Consider the following 18,141-nt stretch of genomic DNA (forward strand, 5'->3'; position numbering starts at 1 on the left):
TCCCAAAAACTTAAGCCCTTAGAAATGAATAATTTTTTAACAACCTATCTCACATATAAGTTGGATTAGATTAAAAGAAGAAACTAAATCCAAGTGTACAGCGCAAGTCGATCAAAGAGGAAAGTACTACACAAATTTTAAATAAACATGATAACACATGATTCAAACTCATAATCAGCTTGGATATCATGAATTGGATTCTAATTGAATCATTACAAATTTCAAAAGAAATAATAGCTTTGGCAACTCATCGACTAAGATGATATGCTGTGAAATTGATTTTCTGATTTTTTTTTTCATTACTTCTATTTGATGCATGTTTATGATCAGCACTTGACTCATTGTTAATGTTTACATGTTATGCAGTGTAAGTAAAATATCAAATGCAGAAGAGATCAGGCAAAGGTTATTAGAAGCAGAGTAGTAAAATGCACCTGGAAAGGGATAGATCATGTCCTTGAGATCTTCCGGGACTGGTTTCCAAGAAGCCACGCCACGGATGCCGATCGGCTCTAAATTGGTATTAGCATAATTGAGAATGAGTATTTTTCATCTTTCTTGTTACCTACATTTGAGAAGAAAATGGGATTCAGAGGAAGCTTTTGAATCAGAAATGTAAAAAATTGATTATTAAGATCTATCAGAATCAATGAAGTAATTTGATTTTGAGGAATCCTTCATTTGATCTGTGAATTCTGATTGTAAATTCTTATTCTCTTTAGATTACTTTTCAATGTGGCACTCCATTGGTTCTACTGAAAAAACAAAAATTGAGTGTGTGGTTTCTTACATTTCTCAAGTTTTCATAAAATAATTTAGAGAATATTTTTGTTAACCGTAAGCATTTAAGCTATCACTCTCCAAAGTCTCTCTTATAGGATGAGATGTAAGGTGTAGCTCCACTCCAAGGATCCTCATCTTCAACCTCTCCTCTCCTTTCTGCTCTGCATCTCTAGGATCTGATAAGACTCGAGGTCCAACATCACTTTGGATCCTCATCTTCAACCTCTCCTCTACTCTCTGCACCTTTTCACTCCTCAAGATTGGAGACGATGAGATGCAAGGTCCTAACTCCACTTTTGGTTACCGACATTTATGAAATCGACATGAATTAGATATCCTTTAATCAAACACAAGTATGCTACTACCACTATATACAAAATGTCCTATCCTTATATTTTTGACATTTATTGTTTTATGCTTATGATTATACATATGTATACATTTTAAAATTGTAATATTTATAATAGCATGTCGTAAAATTAGGTGCGAAATTACATATATTGATAGATCATCTTCATAAAAAGATTACAAGATACCAAGAAATAAAAAAGATTACAAGAAAAGCACAAGATGATCGATTTGAAGAGCACATTGTTTTGAGAAAGTCTGTATTAGGACATATTTGATGTTAAATATGCACAAAAATACAAAATTTGTTGGGCTAATATTTACAAGATTTCCTTTTAGGCCTGTGATGTATATATACTCGGAACTTCAAAACTTTTGCTATTACATGGTTCCTGCTAACTCAAATGAGTACTCATGGAGGCTCTCCATAATTCATGGTTTCTCCACTTTAGTGTTGTCCATAGATCAAAGCTCGACCGATATTGTATCATACCGCTGCTTAACTTGTTCAAGCTCAAGTACAAGATTTTGATACTGCCAAACAGATCCAAGATTACAAATATGACAATGGAATATGTCCAATGTTACGTGATTATACTAACTTTTGTATATGTTCAAAAATTATAGTTAAACTTTGAGTTCAAACAAGCAACTTTAAATGGGGTGTCTGGTTGTTAAAGTATTACCTTGAGCAACAGCCCTTCCTGTATCTTTTCCTGCTCCAAGCACCTGAAGAAAGAAAAACCAGAAAAAAAATCACTATAAGTAAAGGTTCATATGATCCATTAGGGATATCATATAATCAACAATAAGGGTAAACCAAAGAAGCATATTTAATTGGTGTACTTGAATGACAAGTTTCACTCACTCTTTGCGTAACTTATTGTTTTCTTGCATCATGGTTTTCACCTGTTGAACATGACACTGCCTCTCACAATTACTCCACTGCAACAAGATTTACATATATCAGCAACAATCATATACAGAATTAAAGGCAAATTCACTGTTCCTGTCCTATGTTTCATTCTCTGATGGACATAAGTACACGTTTACATTACTAGACAGACATGCACAAGTTTATATATTCTCTTCAATAAGTACTTCAAGTCAAAAATTAAGTCACCTTTTTTCATGTTACTAAATGTACCATTGTTATATTCAACTTTTGAATGATCTATAGTTTGAAGATTAATTTAAAAGATTGGGCCTTGATGTCATGAACAGGCTGCTTCTCTGTGATTAGATGATAGAATTTAGGTCATGAAAACAACCATATCCTTATGAGCGTCAAGACTGCATATATCGACCCTTTCTAGACTCTACATTGGTGGAAGCCTTGTGTATTGTGTCATTCTTCTAGTAATTTGAATGATTATTTAACCTCTAGAAAAATAATAACAACATGAAGCTATAGTAAGCACTATTTAGAGCAATATCACTAAATTTTAACAATAAAGTCCATGATGTCTTCCAACTCTGATTTATTTACTAACCTCAGGCTTGTAATTGGTTTGCCCTCCTTTCTTTTGCTCTCCAGCTTTTTCTCTAGTACTGCACATCATTGCTTGTCTTTTAAGAGGTTCCCTTGCAGCATTAAAATCTTCATATCCTCTTTTTCTCGTCAGTCCTATTTTGTACATCATAAAATGAACAACATAAGCCAAAACTCTTGCTGTTACTAATATAGAAGAAGCATGTAAATCACCTTCTATAAAACTTGCGTTGTGCTTGGTACCAAGTTGTCCAGGAATGGCTTCTTTGGGGGAATGCGATGTACCCATAGCTGAAATGCCTTGCAGTGTATGAGAGGACTTCCTCCTTGTGTCTGTTAAAAATTCAGGGTTTACTGGGATGGGTCTAATGTTGCATCCTGAGGAAAGAGGCAGTGGGAAAGGAACAACAGCCAGAGGTGCTGTTGAATGGGAAATTTTCTTTGTATAACCAACCAAATGGCTATGATACTCCCTGTCAATGCAAAACATGAAACCTTACGTGGCAAATATTACAGTCTCTAAAGGTGTAAAGCAGAACTAATACATCAAATGAAGTGGCTGTGTCAAACCAACAAACAAAATTTGACACAATAAACAAACTCCAAGACTTTTGTTTCACCTTATAGCCACTATTTTGTCTCGGGAAATCTATATTTTGCCTTTTATGTATCACTTACATGCCAGTGCTCTATTTTCTTTTAGGAAAAGCTTGAGAGCAAATGCAGCCATTATTGCCGGAAGAAATTCATTTCAGAGAACATAGCAAAAGAACACGATCTCAATTGGCTTTAGTTAAATACATAATTCCAGAAGCCCAATAAGACTGAAGCAGTGTGCAAAATTCAAGTCCCATCTAGTGTTGTTGAAAGCACTAGGCGATATAAGGTGCTAAGGTCCCTCCTGCTCATGCTAGGCGTTTGCCCCCAGAAAAATAAGATGCTTATCTCACATAAATTATGAAAATATTTTCCGAATCGGCGTTAAGATGGAAATCGATTTTATCGTACGAACATCATATTTCAGTTTGCGCTTACATTCTGATTTCTATCTTAACTACAAACTGTCTTCCTTACTTTACTTTAAATACGTTTCCGTAAGCTTTCAAATTTATTATCTGCACGAAACAACTTTTACGTCGGAATCGGATTTCAACGTATGAACGCAGTTTTAATCGTCGAAAGCAAGATCTTAAGATCCCTTCCAAAAAGATGGGATCCTAAAATAACCGTAATACAAGAAACAATAGATTTAAATATTTTTTCACTTGAAGAACTAATTGGTTCGTTGATGACATATGAAATGGTGCACAATGCACATGATGAACATGATGAACAAAATCACCTTCCAAAGAACAGGAAGGATTTAGAACTCCGGACAAATTAATACCACTTGAGCGATGACTCAAGTGATGAGGACAATGATGAACTTAAACTTCGAACACTAAATCTTAATAAATTTATTAAACAAAAATCTAAAATAAACAATGAACTTGAACGGAGGAAGAGGCCAAATAAGAGGAAGGCAACCAAGGATGAATCAAAAACTTCCAAAGGTGAAACGGCAAATTGGGCTTTGACGAGCTTCGACTACAAGGTAAGTAACTCAACTCTCTTGAATTATTTTGAAATTACTTGAAGTCTTTCATGAGTGCTTAATTTAGATAGTAGGAATAGGAAATAAGAAATTATTTTTCAAAAATTATATCATGTTTTCCTTTTAGCATCTTTGAAAAATTAAAAATTTGATCATGAAAAGTATATTGCTAAGATTTCATGCATGTTATGTTTTGAAATGTTGAATGATGTATGCAACATTAGGGATGATAATTATATGATATGTGATAATGCTTAGGATTAATCCATACATGTGTATCTTGATGATTTTATACTATTACATGCCTTAATAACATGTTGGAAATTATGTGTTTTGGATACAAAAATTTTCATAATCATGAGCATGTTTTATCTTCATAATTGAATTTGAAAATCTATAGCAAAACCATGTCCGAATGCATGAAAGTATTAAATTTCATTTTCGGATTTTCTTGATCCTAACAATTCATTTTTGAGAATCTATTGATCTTGATGGTTTTATGATGAAATTCATTTTTCGATCCTAAACGTTGATGCATGTTTTTATTTAACATAAATGAAAAAACATGCTAACATGAAATCAATCACTTAAAATAAAATACTTTTAAAAAAAAAGGAAAAATATATTATCAATGAAATCATGAATCTACCTATGTTATGAATTTTGTGAACCATAAAAGTGATTTTGATGATTTGAATTTGAAATGAGTTTTATCAAAATCACGATATTGATTTCTTGGAATAACATGAGATTACCTTTGATGATCATTTTGATTCATGGAATTTTAGATTCATGACTTGGTCTTATGCATGTAATATGTCAAACATTTGAAACCATGTTTTGGTATCATACATATCTAAGAAATGTTGATTTGACAAATTGAATGAGTTGAAAAAGAATGATGATTTTTCTCTTGAATATAACTTGTGATATTTTTTATATAAATCACCATTTTGATTAATAAAAAGGTGAAAAGTAAATGATAGTGTGCTAATATCAAGATTTATGTTTTAAAGCTAGTACTCAGGGATGAGTAAATACTGGTCCCTACCAACCGGTAAAATTAAGATTTAACACCTTGCTCTCTATAGTTGCTTGCATCACTATAAATACTTTAAGCACAAAAGTACATTTTCTTCATGTATAAATTCCATATGCACACTATGAAATAAATCTTACCAGTACTCATATGTCATTTCTTTCAATCGGGTCTCAAGTTTTGTAAATAGACTTGATTTTTCAAAACCTTGCTTATCGTGTGTAGGTTTGATAAAGTTCGCCTCAAGTACACCTAAAAGGACCAGACATTTATAAGAATTTAAACAAGGTACCAATAAGGATAAAAGAAGATTAATGGGCAGTGGCAAGTCCCAACAACTTGTGTGCAGAAGCCAAGTTGCAAAAGGGTAACAGGATATTGATCAATAAATTAGAAGAGAGAGAATATTTGAGTTCCTACCAACAACTCCTCTACCCCAACTGCCTGATGTGCATGCCACTTGGAAAAATGGCTGAAAGAATAAAGAATATTTTATATGTATTACAAGAAGAAAAAAAATTGTAGTCACATAAAACATAATATTCAAGCAAGTCAAATGGCTTTGAAAAGAAGTTGCAAATCTGAACTGCAATTTACCACCAGAATTTATTTCTCAGATAAAAACCATAAGTTTTAAATCTGAAGTAAACTTGTAGCTTATGATTGAAGGTTAAATGAAGCATACGTCTTACCAAGATTAGACGGTTCTTGTGGTAGATATTAAATCCATGAACATTGACAAGTGGAGCCTCTTTCAAGAAGCCAATGGTAGTGATAACCTCACCCTGCATTAAGAGAGAGAAACGTGATAACTAAAATGTATGAGGTACTATGTTACACAAGAAAAAATCTTTCAGATTCTAGAGATACAAGATGATTATTATTGAAGGACATTAAAGTATTCTTATGGTTGACAATATATACATATACATATACATATATAGAGAGAGAGCACCCTTTAGATTCTGCTTCTGACATAAAAGAAATGTAAACCGCAAGAAATCAGCACCCCAGAAAGTTGAGTAACATAAAATTTCTTAATTCTTGAGAATATTTTTTGCTGCATCAGTTGATAAGAGAACTGGTATCATGAAAACTAATCTGGCAAACAACTGGTCAAATACTGAGCTGAAGCCTGATCAGTAAATAAGATATTAAACTTTGTACAAATAGGATTCTTCAGTTCTTCTGCACAAATGTTTCTTCAATAAGTATGATGCATCAAGGCCGATGCAATAAATGATGTATTGAGACTGATGCAAAAACCCTCGCCCAACTAAAAAAGCTCACTAAAATGTTTTTGTTTTTCTAACATCATTAGTTTTTTGCACAATCATGTACTGATCAAACTGTCAGAAAGTAGCTAATCAGATAATAGTTTTCCATTTCACTATAATACGGATAAATTGGATAAGCAAAATAGCAAAACATTGGTTTAACCACTAACTTTTACAAATGTTGCAAATGCATTGACTTTAGCACAAACCTCTATTCTTCCTCCAACTTGTGGTTTATACTTGATACATTCGCAGAATTTGAGATCCCTGGCTATACTATGATGCTCAACTTCCTGCCCGCGTAAAATAATTCTGAAATATTCCGGTGTGTGCAAATACAAAATGGAGGAGTATGCCTGTAATATTTCTAACATAACTGTCAATAGCAAAACAAGCATTCTAAGATAAATTTAACTCATAAACATAAAACTTACTCGAAGAGAAAAACAAAGTCTAGTTGCTATATGGTTTTGTGTTAGTGTCACTGAAATGTTGTTTGTTTCCACCTGCTTTGGTGCTCCACTTACAATTATATCCTGCAAAAAGAAAATAGTAGCAGTAAAACCAGATCAAAAGGTTTTGAGCCATTAAAAGGTACTTGTACACCTAAAAGCTTTTAAATGTACTTCCACGGTTCGAGACAGTTTGTTTGGAATTTGGAAAAAATCACAAGCTATAGAAATAAGACCTTTTAAAAGGTAGAAATGTGATATTTGGTAACATTATCCATAATGATCACAGGCTTCAAATATAACTGTTTAAGAATTTCCTAACCATAAATTGCAGTAAATTATAACTTCATTGACTCAAAAATTAGGTAGAATTGCGAACCTTTTCATCAGATTCAAAATCAAGTTCCATGTTTCCCATGTCATTAAACCATAAGTTGTATATGATTATTTTTGTGCCGTTATGTCCAATGTCATCAAACTGCCCAGTAAAATAAAATTAGTTTGAATTTATATGCTAGTGTAAAAGAAAGAGAAGATACATACAATTGTATGAGCAAAATACATGCATGAATCAACAGCTATTAAGAAAACAAAATGCTGTCATTGTTGACAGAGTATGAAGATCAAATTTAAGTTCTTGAAAACCGTACAGGACAAAGGAGCATTATCACTTTAAGTTCGACTTAAATTTAGCTGAAGAAAATGTAATAATACATGAGCAAGTATTCAGTATGAACCAATAAGGAGGCATGCATCAGCAACACTATCAGCATATTTACTACAGAAAATCAATGACTTGTCTTGCCAATTTCAACCAGTTTAATAGTCATTTTGCTAGGACACATTCCAACTGGAGATGGATGTTTGCTGAAGAATGAACACAGTTGTACATAAGTGTCAGATATAAGCACGTATCAAGTTGTTGTACCTCTGGTCACTGTGACTTTATTTCCATGGTCAAACATGGCAAACTTCCTATGTAGCCAAAAATCATATGAGAAAATTGCAGAATTGGTCCTCAAAGAAAGTTCAATTTTGAACTATCAGTTCAAAATATTAAATGTTAAAAAGTTCATTTCATATATATTTATAAAAGATGATATTTTTAGAATCTCATCACTAAATTGGAGCAGTACAAGAAGAAAATCTCATGTACAACTTTTTAAATTAAGAATAAGTGTGATAAATAACATTGATATCTTTCTGAAAAAAAATTAGAGAAAAGAATCTCAATTTTGGACTATTTTGTAGATGAAAGAGATGTCCTTTCATTCTGCATATATTTTTAGATAATTAGGGTAGTAAAAAGTAATACCAACATTTTGCAGCATGGGCTGATAACCCATGGAAATTCTCCCTCAATCCTAAGAAAATAGAAGTAAAAAGTTGTTTAGAAAAAGTTTATGGGCTCTTGTAGTTATTATTTTTATGTAACTCCCCAATAATTTTTGCTAGGTAGAATATTGTAAAATTAAATACAGTTCATTTCCAAAGTATGTCTTGGAAATGAACTGTATTTTATGTGCTTCAAAGAGTATGTCAAAATGCAAATCACCGAGACTTTAGGACAAGACATGGAAAGAACAAATATTAAAAATTACATTCTTTAGCAGCTCAGTTTCTGTCAGGAAAGGGGACCATTTCAACAGCATCGACAAATTGGAGGAAAATTGCTTTTGACCATTTCGAAGTATATTTGTAAATACACCCTTGGATGGATCAAAGTAGTAATCCACCTAGAGGAAACAAAATAGGCATATAACTAACAGATGGTTTCTAAACAAAATGAAGAAAGCCATGAAAATTTAATAATCAACTCCTTGAAGAAAACATAAACAGAACCATGGAAAATTGTTAACTTGGACATACTGCTGGCACTACAACATCATTGTAACCTTCTTGCCTCAAAAAAGTGTAAGAAAGGAGTCCAATACTCTGGGTTAACACCCTGGAAGAAGAGATAATATTAATTCAATATTTTAAAAATTCAATATTTAATGAAGGTAAGACTTATGAGTTATGAGGCATAAACATGATATAGAACCATCACAAATACCCATTTAGCACCTGAAATGTATAAAAACAAGGGCAACTGCTAGATAATTTCCAAAGCCAAAAATAGATATGATCATAAACAAGATATAACTTATTGCATTAGAAGCATAATTTTCTCCTATTTTTATTAAATATTGTAATTCAAACCAAGGATTAAAATATCATACCATGCTGGAGTTTCGAGATTCGCTCAGTACTGTATACCGAGCGAGGTATTTCAGTATATATATATATATATATATATATATATATATATATATATATATATATAAAGTAAAAAAAATCTTTTTCGGTGACATCGCCTCACTTCTCCCCAGGCAGGACGACATCGCCTCTATATATATATATATATATATATATATATATATATATATATATATATATATATATATACTTCCCGGTACCGGACGATATTATTCGAAATTGAAGACCTTGATTCAAACTACTTTAATTCTTTTGTAACAGAAAATTAATCTAGGAAGCTACTTGTTAAGGAAAAGTGCAAATCTTGAAAGTTGCATATGTTGAGCTGTCCAAAAAAAAGAATAAAATGCAACTTCCCTTCCCGCAACAAAGACTTCCTTCAGTTTTGAACCCTTTGCATCAGTAAGACCAGGTCCTCCTGTAATTTATTGCAATCATAAAACCCCATACGAATCAAAAAACCTAAAATATTTTCACTCTTCATCTGATACAGACTCCTTTTTGACAGTGCAGATAAACCTATATTATGTAATATGTGTAACAATGCAGTACAATTCCATACAAAAAACCTGATATTATGTGACACAAACCCAATACAACCCCTCATCTCATTCAAACTCCAAAGCATCACTACCAGGTGCCAAAATGATGACGGCATGAGATCTTTTGTATAATAAAATTAGAACTTTAGAAAAATTCTTGCCGTGCTGAATAAGACATATGGTATTTACATGGCGTGATACCTTTTATTCATGCAGCGGCTGAAAACAATCACATCTGCTCCAAGTCTCATTGTGCTAGTCTTGAAACCATTTCCATCTGACATACATGTTGAACAATTTTTATAAATAGTTGAAATATATATAATGACAAAATTGAAAACAACCAATTAGTAGAACTATACATTGTCCGATGGTTGAACATGATTGTTTATCAGAAAATCCAAAACTCATGCAGCGTCTCAAGGATTCTGGATCCATTCCACCTCCATCATCTTGACACAAATCACAAATAAAAAATAAGGAACAATTCAATTATGTAGGACACCTCCTTTACCTCCAAAAGAGGAAGGAAAGCAGCTCCAAGAAAATATTAGACTTTATTTTAATAACAACTAAGAACAAATTACCTTGAATCAGCAAAGCAGGGCTGCCACTTCGTTGATTAATAATTTTGTCCAGTTTGACAAAAGTAGCCCCATTGCATATCTGCATCGTGAAAGCAATATAGAGAAAATTTTATTTGTCAGCATACATAGTTTGTCAACATAATTAATTCACCTGATAATCTCAAGAAGACAGAATTTAATGCAAATAAAAACCTAGAATGTACTTTCTTAGAAACCAATTATCCACAATGTCCAATTAAAATTTCAATCATATAAAAAAAAGAACATCCCAAACAACCATATTAAATTTAATAAGAAAATAAAGCCATGTATTAAAGAAAATATATATAGATTCTACCTCATCAACCACATTATCAAGAAGTTCTGCAATAGCTGGATATCAAACATTAAAAAAGAAAAGGTAATCAGTAAATTTATTTTCTAAGAAATATAATCAACCACAAGAAATAACATGTTGCGTATGTATACCTCCAAAGACCCACTTATGTGAAGTAGCATTGGAATGGAGAAATTTGGGATGAACACACAGACGATTTTGATTATCTGTAAATGCAAAAATGACAGCTCATAAGTATCTAATAAATTTTGGAAGAAACTACAATAGCTAGACTAGAAAATCACATACTATGAGATGCTGGTCCAACAAATTGTTGAACTTCATAATCCCCAGCACTCCAGAATTGCATGCCCAGTGGAGCACAAGAACCACTCGAATGACATGCAGGGCTAAATCGATCAGCAGAAAACATCCCTTGTCCTGATATACCCGAATGAGTCAAGAATCTATTTGATATTTGCAAATTTCTGTTTTCTTCAAATCCTTCACTTATGACAGAATTTGGAGACACTAATTGATCATATTTACACTTGCAGAATATGCTTTCTCTTTACCAATATTTGACAATATATTTGGCTTCCAGTCCTTCACCTGTATTTTGATTTCTTCATTACCACACGCATCCAGAATACTCATCTGAAATAGGACAGCACTATAGTATTAGACTATTATTAATTATGACAAGTACTGCATCATATAAAGTGCATACCTTAGATTGTCCAACTAGATGCTCAATATCTACAGAATAGATAGATATTTCTGAACAAGGGTAAGGTATTATTCTAAATAACAAATAGTTACTTTATTGACCTTGTAATGATGAACCAGATTTACAGAAAAAGCAATAAAAATCCGAAAATCATATTATATGTAAAGATTCTATTCTGTGTTTTGCTGGTGATCAAAATAATAAAAAGAGCAAAACCAAAGCACAAGACCTGCCAATGCAAGGTCTAGAAAGGGTCAATATATGCAGCCTTAGCCTTACAAGTAGAAAGCTTCATTCTTTAGTCAATCCTTGATCATCCAGGTAATCCCACAAGAAAAAAACGATCCTAAATGAATCTCTATGTAATTATAGGTTTTGCCTCTCTGCTTGACTAAAATGACCTATGCTGATCCATATCTGCTGGTACAAACCGACAAACAAAAATGTAAATTTCTTGACTTCACTAATCATCTCATGGTAATATTCATCAACAGCTCATCCTTTCATTGCATCATGCAAGGAACATGTAAATTCAAAGAAATGAAACTCAAATCATTTGTTAAACTTTAAAGATACTAATACTCCACTAAACAGTTTGGAAATTAATACTTTTGGTGATAGGCATTACAAGTATATCAGAACTATAAATCTGAACAAGAGAGAATGTAATTTCATCAACTTCATTGTCCACTTCAATTTACATTAATGAATAGACACCCATTCCATATCATTTTAGGTTATATGAATTGTGCGATCAAAACCATTTGTGGAGGTCTCTCACATGTACCTATTCCTGCCATTGAGCTTTGATGAGACAATATCACCAATAAACCTAAAAGAATATATATTCTTATACAGTCTTCAAAAATATTATGTCTTTGTCTATGTCTCCCCGCAATTAATTATTCATCTTGTCTAACCATCATGATATCATTTTATGTTGTAAACAGAATAGAAGCAACTTCAATGAAACTTCACAAAATAATAAAACTAAGTGTATGAATGCTAGTGTTTATGATAGCACACCATTGGGTAGGTTACGAACAAGGCTTGCAATGCCAGCAAGGACTGTTGAACCATCCAAAATGGTATAACATGGGCGGGTATGTACCGATCCAGGCATAGGCCAATACACAGACCACCCTCATTTCAGGCGACCAGGTCTAGTTGAATAAAAACAATAAAAAATATAAAAAATATAATGGGACCCATCCAACTCGATAGAAAAAAATTCTAAATAAAAATTAGGGCTTGTGTTCATGAGTCCTGTGCTTGCATTCAACGTTGCTTCTGCTACTTCACTGCTTCCTAGGTATGCTACCATTGCTTCTCCTCCTCTTCTTCCTTCTTCTTCCTCCTTCACCACTTCCTCTTCCTCCTTCCTCTGTTCCTGAACCGCTCCTTCCTCTTCTCCCTCTTTTTCTTCCTCACTGAAACACTAGTACATACCGATGTAGTGTGTTTGTACACCAGTACTACTTGGTATATACTAGTCTAATAGATCACGGAAATGGGTCTAATACTCAAAACGATGATCCTTGTCACCTGGTATATTTCAGTATGGATGGTATTTGCCCATCCAACATATTCCTAGTATGCGAACCAAGGTAAATCAGGTGATACGCCCAGTATAGGCTCTAAACCGATACTGGGTGGTTCCAACCCTATAACATGCAATTTTTTTTTTTTCACTCTTCAAGTATTTTTTCAAAACTCGGTATGTTCCCATGTGCCAAGTTTTGTATCAATACAAGTCCTTACCAGTACAATATCAATACACAAAATTGCAAACCTTGACTAATCTAATTTTTTGCAATTATGAACCTTGACTAGTCTAATTTTTTGTGAACCTTATACAGTACCCATGTTGTGTTGTTTGCAATTTTGTACCATGGCCTGCCTAATTTTTAGCATGTTACATCATGCCACACAACATCATGCCAAAACATATGAGAAAAATCCATGCCACCAATGTACAAAGACCATGATATCATGCATATATACATAAGAAAATAAAAGAATTACATATATGAAAGCAAGATTTTGCACCTCAAGCTAATAATCATCTGTTAGCTTGTCACAGCATGGCCATTACCAAAATAGATTGACATGAATTGATTTTGCACATGTGTTTCAGAACTGTGATATAGATGCTATGTGTTATGCCTATATTGGTCATAAAAGTGACTGAAAGATCTCACTAAATGGAATTGATTAATGCATCTAAGACATAATGAGCATTCTCATCTCTTTGAATTCAATAGTCCAGGAAATGAACCAGTGTCCCTTCACTAGTTCTTCCTAACAATTTTATCTCAATTGGAATTCAATTATTGACAGTGTGCCACTCAAGCCACCTGCCTGTAAAGTGTGGCAATTGATCTGTAACAGCACAGAGATATTAAACCAACAAGCCACATTATGAAACTTGGAGAGTGTAACTGAAGGAAGAATGAAATGCCAAACAAGTATTTTAGCCTAGAAGATCAACCATGGAAATTATTTTTTTTTGAGAGAATTAACAAAAATTTAGAAAAAGTACCATGGTATTTTTAAAAAAGTATATAATAGAGTTTCATAGAGATTTATTATAGTCAATTGAAAATGAATTTATATTTATATTGATTCAAAGATATATATAATAGAGAATCACAAGTTTAATGAATGTAAATGTGCCTTGTGCAACTTGTGATTTTGCTCAAGCCGATATGAAATGAGCGATATATACCAAGTCAGGCATGACTGACTATGTGGTCCGCCGCCATTTCGAGTGGTCAGATCTGACATATTTAATAAAGAAAAAAACCTACTAAACAACGGCTAGAACATGAGCCTTCTTCGTCCTACACATAGAGCCCAAGCCACCTACTATTGCCTATCGTACACTTGATTCGAGTATGCTTCCTCCTCTTCTCCTCTTCATCCATTGTTTCCTCTTCTCCCTTTCTCTTCCTCATTTTTTCTCCTTTTTTTTATTCTTCCTTCTCTTCTTCCACTGTCTCCTCTTTCTTTTTCCTCCTTCATTTTCCTCTTCTCCTTTTTTCTTCTTCCTCTTCATTTCTTCAATATATACCCATGTACCACATGTCAGTACACTGATACCACTTAGTATGTATTGGTACAATCAGGGACGATTACAAATGATCGATACAATTTGCTATCTAAACTAGTGCACAAGACTACCATTACTCTAAGTAGGGAGAGTCAATGAATGTTATCTAACCTTTGTAAGCAAAGAGACAATTATGCCCCAAAACCTTATTCCATAGATCACAAAGGTTTAGCCTTATGATTAAATAAAAACCTACCCTTAAGAAATGTCTCTAGCAAATTTCATGTGATCATAGGACTACACCAATTATCAACTTGAGGTCCATTTTCACATTATTATTATTATTATTATTATTATTATTATTATTATTATTATTGGATGGTAAATATCGATCTGATAGAAAACCATAACATGGGCTAGCCAATTTCAAACGGTTTGAATTTATTTCAAGGTTTTGGTTAAGGATGCTAAACCGCCCCAAATCTCTATTAACCGACTGTCATGCTACCATCGACCTACCCGCTACTCAGGTTACCTATCTGCCTAATGGCTCTCCTCCTATTCCTCCTCTATATCCTCTTCTTCTTCCTTTATATCCTCTAATTCTCTCCTCTAGATCTTTTCCTTGTTGGACAAACAAGAAGTGTCAAAAAAGTAAAAGTTTTAAATTTTTTTAGAATTCTTATTCAATAAGAATGAGAGATTTATTCTTTAAATTAAATAAAATAATTAAAATGGAGAGGGCCATTATGAGTTTTTTTATATACCCGTTATGTAAAAGATAATATAAGATAATTATAAAGGCAATTATGTTTTATGGATCAACATGTTGGATAATAAAAAACAACATATTAAAAAAATTTAAAATGTTGGGATAGCCTAACTGGTAAAGACTTTAACAGATTATTACAAGATCTTAGGCTCGAAACTCATCTTCACCATTTATCCTTTATTAAAAAATATTAAAAAACTTTAGTATAACTATTATAAGAATATTAAAAGAAAGATATATGAGATTATCAAAAATACAAAACAAGAAATATTTGCATTCATACATAATTAGTTATTAGCCTTGGTGAAGAACAAGTTTGCACTACTAATTAACCTAGGTACATCAACTTCTTTAACAACTCCTTGGTACTCTCTCCCTTATCAAACACCATAAGAAATAATTCCTATCAACATGGTATCTGAAGAGGGTTAATGTTTGCAATCTTGCCAAACAAAAAGTTACCTATCTTCATGACTCATGTAAGTCACAAAAGGCAGCCTCATTGCCAAGGTCATTTTCCCTGTCACTGATGCAGTTCAGAAAGTTCTACTCATGGATTACAATCAAGTAGTACACTTCTCTAAGACACATATCAACAGATAAACACAACAAAATAACAAAACAAGTGATGCATTGCCCTTACTGATCTCTTTTTCAAGTTTGCAATTGTGACTTCTTGATCATACAAGGAAGAAAGGGATAAGGATAAGAAGAGAAAGATTGATTGACCCAAGAGGAACCCAAGAATCCTTTATATAGGGCAAAAACCCCATCAAAGAAGGAAATCCTTTATTAGTTGGAATAAAACTGTCTTTCCAACTCAATAAATAAAATCAAAACAGAATTTATCATATCATAACAGAAAAAGATTTCCTACCAAGTGTAAAATCTTGCGTCCACGTGTACGGCTGCCAAAAGTGCCGGACATACCATGGAAGATTCATCTTTCTGTTCCGTTCCCGTGTTTGGATACGAAGGTTTAAACGGAACGGAAATTTATCCCATTTTTTTCTCGCTTTTATTTTTCTCGTTCCCGTCTATAAATTGGGGAAGGAAAGAGGAGAGGTTACGCACAAGGGCTTACGTTTCTTCCTCGTCGGAAGAGCCGGGAATCGACCGCTCCCTGGAGAAACAACGCCGCAGCTCTGCTCCCCGCCCCGCTTCTCGGCAGCCTCGCGCATTCGGAGACAGATAAGAATCTCGGAATTTATGAAACATCTCTTACTAGCAAACAGAAACATGATACAAACCCAAATAAAGAACGGATTTATGATACATATTAGATTGGAACTCATGACTTCCTTTGAATATAATCTCATGGGAAGAATTTGATATATACATTCACATGTATACTTCAATATAATCTCATGGGAAGGAGCTTTATATCTACATTAACGTATTAGGACAACATAACTCATTATTTGGTCACCAATATGATGAAACTAATTGCTTGCTAAATCGAAATTGATGGTGACATGCCGATGTTGGTGTTGGTTCCATGCATCATAAGTATCTTATGGTCAATATTAGCACCAAGTGTTATCTCATTAGGAAAAGAATATGATTAGAAATTTAAACATGTTATAGAATTTTCTCAACCAATCTAATCGTCTTCTTCATTCTATTCGAATCTCGTCGTACCCTATACCAAAGTAGTTTTAATACTAATTATTACTTGAATCTGTTATTATACTTAATTATTAGATTGATTTTGATACCAATTGTGATGATATGATTTGATAAAATAATTAATACATTAATTCTATTAAATATAAATTATAATTAAAATTAATGATAATATATCCATCAAAATCTCTCAATAAAACTAAATTGGATGTTATAAATGTTGGATCTTTAATTGGTTCAAACATATTTTATAGATCTAAAATAATATTTTAGAATTTTTTCATAAAACTTATTAAATTCATAATAATATACATCAAAATATTATAATAATTAAATAAACATGTTAACATGGAAGCATACATGATGAATTCATCAGCTCTTCTGCTCGCCCGTCTTCTCGAGAGTTATACTCCATGCATCGAGCTGGTTATTGGCCTTCGTCTGCTCTTTGCTCACATTTGTGAAGCACTTGTTTACACTCCTTGCGTTGAGTTAGCTATTGTGATTCACCTTCTCAATACCATCGAACTTCTGGAATGCAGGAAGTTTTCACCCTAACTTGGAGTAAGTCTCTCCATTAATCTTACTGCTTACTCCACTAAGTAGCAAAGGTACATCATCGTATACTACCTGCTTTGTTCTTTGATCGTGTACTCTTGCATGACCCAAAGTTGCTATCTTGATGATAAGCTCGTTGACATCGGTCTTACAAAGTTTCTTAGCCTTTGCCCTTCAACCCTATCTTAGTACTTGGAGTTTGCCTTTGCATGCTTCACCTTCTCGACCTCTTTTACGACCAAGCGCTCTCCCTCTATAAGAGCAAGGGATCGATGACTTCACGGAAGTCTTGCCTTTACAGTACTATGGTGTTGCCATGCCTATGACCCTACTATCCGTCGTCTCATATCTGCATCTCTATCTTTACGATCGGTAGATATGTCTCTGTGGCACTCCTCCGAGTTCACCTTTATTCTAACCGATGCTTTGTTTTGGGTAGCTAAGTCCTTCTGGATTTGTCGTCGTTTTTTCGCTCCTTTTGACTCCTTACTTCAACACCTCTGTGTTTTTCAAGTAGTTCCCCTTAGTTGATGGAAAGACAGATTGTAACTCTCATGTATAGCCTCTGTCATCATGTTGTAGGGTTTGCACCGATTATGTTCTGCTTCCTTAGTAGTAACATTTGCTTACTCAGCCTTGTCCTCTGACTTGTCGGGCTCCCTTAAGCGAATGTGAGCTCTGGAGTAGTCCAACTCTCCAGCTGCTTTGATTATA

At 33.4% G+C, this 18,141-nt stretch overlaps 1 protein-coding gene across 3 annotated transcripts; it reads right to left on the reverse strand.

Moving 5' to 3' along the window:
* Window positions 1-233: 233 nt before the first annotated feature.
* Window positions 234-16,574, reverse strand: LOC135593765 (protein MICRORCHIDIA 6-like). 3 transcript variants are annotated; one of them, XM_065084025.1, is made up of 21 exons: window positions 16,318-16,574; window positions 11,265-11,346; window positions 10,999-11,130; window positions 10,842-10,916; window positions 10,711-10,745; window positions 10,374-10,452; window positions 10,149-10,238; window positions 9,988-10,063; window positions 8,855-8,933; window positions 8,587-8,721; window positions 7,365-7,463; window positions 6,968-7,069; window positions 6,743-6,889; window positions 5,949-6,041; window positions 5,677-5,728; window positions 5,397-5,508; window positions 2,837-3,096; window positions 2,625-2,758; window positions 2,000-2,076; window positions 1,818-1,860; window positions 234-565 (listed from the first exon to the last, which is right to left on the reverse strand). In XM_065084025.1, exons 2-21 carry the CDS (start codon window positions 11,344-11,346, stop codon window positions 524-526), a joined length of 1,944 nt encoding a protein of 647 aa, XP_064940097.1. In that variant the 5' UTR covers window positions 16,318-16,574; the 3' UTR covers window positions 234-523. The 3 variants fall into 3 exon arrangements, with proteins under 3 accessions (XP_064940097.1, XP_064940096.1, XP_064940095.1); XM_065084024.1 differs by lacking the exon at window positions 234-565 and adding an exon at window positions 1,378-1,665 and having other exon boundaries at window positions 16,328-16,573; XM_065084023.1 differs by lacking the exon at window positions 234-565 and adding an exon at window positions 1,378-1,665 and having other exon boundaries at window positions 16,318-16,573.
* Between the last annotated feature and the right edge of the window lie 1,567 nt (window positions 16,575-18,141).

The sequence above is a fragment of the Musa acuminata genome, chromosome BXJ1-9 (assembly GCF_036884655.1).
Source record: "Musa acuminata AAA Group cultivar baxijiao chromosome BXJ1-9, Cavendish_Baxijiao_AAA, whole genome shotgun sequence".
In the NCBI taxonomy this organism is placed as follows: Eukaryota; Viridiplantae; Streptophyta; class Magnoliopsida; order Zingiberales; family Musaceae; genus Musa; species Musa acuminata.